A 2,532-nucleotide genomic window follows, 5' to 3' on the forward strand; every position below is an offset into this window, starting at 1 on the left:
TTATTCTTAAAAATTATATATCTCATAATTATGAGCATATTAAACAGAGAAATTTTCCATATCACATAATTGTAGATAACATGAGTTTGGTTTTTATGTTTTATTGTGAAATGTAATAACACAATATTTTAGACAGTCCTTTGCAAATGGATTTATCAATATGATATGCCTGAAAAAACTATTCATACATCAGTAAGATTTCAGCATGATAGAACTAAAACACTTAGTGCTTCTTTCATAATCTTAATGCCTCTAAATGATTCTATCTTTCATCAGAATATGTGGGAAAAAAGAACTAAAAATCTTTCTCCACTGATTTGATTATTTTAAAGTAAATAATACCATTGCCTTCTAATAATCTTCTGGTGAACATGAGTTTATGTCATTCAAGTTGTTTGAACCAAACAATTCTGTAGGAGGAATCATTAATTCTAAGAAGTTTTTTTGAAAATTAGAACGTACAGGACATGGTCACGGATTTGTTTAGTCTTAACCCCATAAACAATAGGATTGAGGAAGGGTGGCACTAGCAGATAAAGACTGGACAGGAGGATATGAACATATGGTGGTATGTGAGAGCCAAACCTGTGTGTGAAGAAAGAGAAGAAGGCCAGGAGGTAGAACTGCAGGAAGACACAGATGTGAGCAATGCATGTGTTGAAGGCCTTGAGTCGGGCTTCCTTCTGGGGCAACTGGAAGACTGTGGCGAAGATTTGGACATAGGACAAGGTAATAAAGATGATGTCAAAGCCTAGGATGGTGAAGGCCACAAATAGACCGTAGATCTTGTTGATTCTCACATCTTCGGCTGCCAGTTTCACAATGGCCATGTGCTCACAGTAAGAATGGGAGATCACGGTTGTTCGGTAGTGCTTAAAACGACATTTGATGAGCAACAGGGATGGGAGTATGAGAATGACAGCCCTGAGTGTCACCCCAACCCCCAGATTAATCAAGAGCTGCTGAGAGAAGATAGTAGCATGTCTCAGTGGGTTACAGATGGCCACATAGCGGTCCAGGGCCATGGCCAGCAGGATGCCTGATTCAGTTGCCTGAAGGATGTGAATAAGCCCCATTTGCAACAGGCAGGCATCATAAAAAATGCTTGGGGAATGAAACCAGAAGATTCCTAGCATTTTGGGGAGAATGCAGGTGCTAAGCCCAATGTCTGTGGCTGCCAGCATGGCCAAAAAAATGTACATGGGAATATGGAGGCTCTCCTCCGTTTTGATTACAAATAAAATGAGAGAATTCCCAATTATGGCAATGATGTACATGACACAGAATGGAATTCCAATCCAGCACTGCACAGACTCCAGGCCGGGAATCCCAATGAGTGTCAGCACAGAAGGCATGAAGACTGAGCCATTCACTGTCAGCATGGTGAGTTGGTCAGGAGAAGAAAGTACTGCTATTGCTGCTTCCACTTCTATTCCAGGTTGACTTGAGGGATTAAAAATAGGACAAATGCATTTATACTAGCAAAATATGTTTTAGTGAGATTCAAAATTTATCCTCTTACCCATTTTATCCCCACAACTTCTCTCTAATTGTCTATCTGCTTTTGAACAATTATCATTGAAAGATCAACCATCAGGCACCCTATTACTCCTTTCCTTCATCATTTGCAATGAGCAAAAATCAAATTCACTAACTTCCTTCTGGTCCATGCCTATTGGATCTAACAAAGTCCCTTTATGTTGGGCTGAGGATGTGGTACAGTAGTAGAACACTCGCCTAGTATGTCCAATGGTAAAGAAAATCTGCAAACAGTTTTCCTTAGCTTTATGCTTCCTATTCATCATGTATGCACCTTTGTGATCTGACAGTTGGCACTAGAATAAAATCATTTAACATTAAGACATTCTGAGAATTATACTTCACCTTCAGTCGGTGTGAACTGCCTACAGTGGTGGCAGATCGTTGAGCTTTTCCAGTGCTAGAGGAATAGTCTTCCAGAATATTTTTCCAGTCTCTCAGCTCCATCATCTCCTTAGGGTCTGCTGCTTCTTTCACAGAGTCAGATGCATTCGAGCTGTTATCTAAAGGTTCTTGTTTATTCCTGAACTCAACCACTTTTTTTCATGCTATTTAATCTTCACAAGCAGTTTGTCTCTGAGTTTGTGTTCACCTTCCATTTCCTTCCATGTTACAGCACTTAATACTGAGTCCATCTTTCACACTCTACTACTTTTTTCTATTCCTCAGCACTAACATTTTACCTTTCCAAGCCTAAGCGGTAATTTCTACCTAGCCACTCGAAATAATGTGGAATCCTCTATGAAAAATGCTTTTTTTTCAGTCATACATGCCTTATATCTATTCAAAATACAATGATTTCTATACAGGCACACATTCTTCAAATTTTTAACTTGATTATTTTAAGTGCACCCTACACAGTGTTTATGCTCTTCATTGGTGCCTGCTTCAAACTTCCACCTCTGTTACCCAGAGACATAATTTAGTGAAGATGCACTTCACCTTACCTTCACACAAAATGTTTTCTGACTTATGGTTGCTTGTTACCTGAAT

General features: G+C 39.1%; 1 protein-coding gene across 1 annotated transcript; it reads right to left on the reverse strand.

The window, feature by feature from the left end:
* Positions 1-431: 431 nt before the first annotated feature.
* LOC138836222 (olfactory receptor 52A5-like) lies at positions 432-1,382 on the reverse strand. The gene has a single exon (XM_070034716.1). The coding sequence runs from the start codon at positions 1,380-1,382 to the stop codon at positions 432-434; it is 951 nt and encodes a 316-aa protein (XP_069890817.1).
* Positions 1,383-2,532: the final 1,150 nt, after the last annotated feature.

The sequence above is a fragment of the Dipodomys merriami genome, unplaced genomic scaffold, assembly GCF_024711535.1.
Source record: "Dipodomys merriami isolate MVZ:Mamm:240054 unplaced genomic scaffold, mDipMer1.0.p SCAF_25, whole genome shotgun sequence".
In the NCBI taxonomy this organism is placed as follows: Eukaryota; Metazoa; Chordata; class Mammalia; order Rodentia; family Heteromyidae; genus Dipodomys; species Dipodomys merriami.

Coding starts and splice junctions, on each gene's coding strand:
- LOC138836222 (XM_070034716.1), bottom strand. CDS start 1,382: ATGCTGACAGTGAATGGCTCAGTCTTCATGCCTTCTGTGCTGACACTC.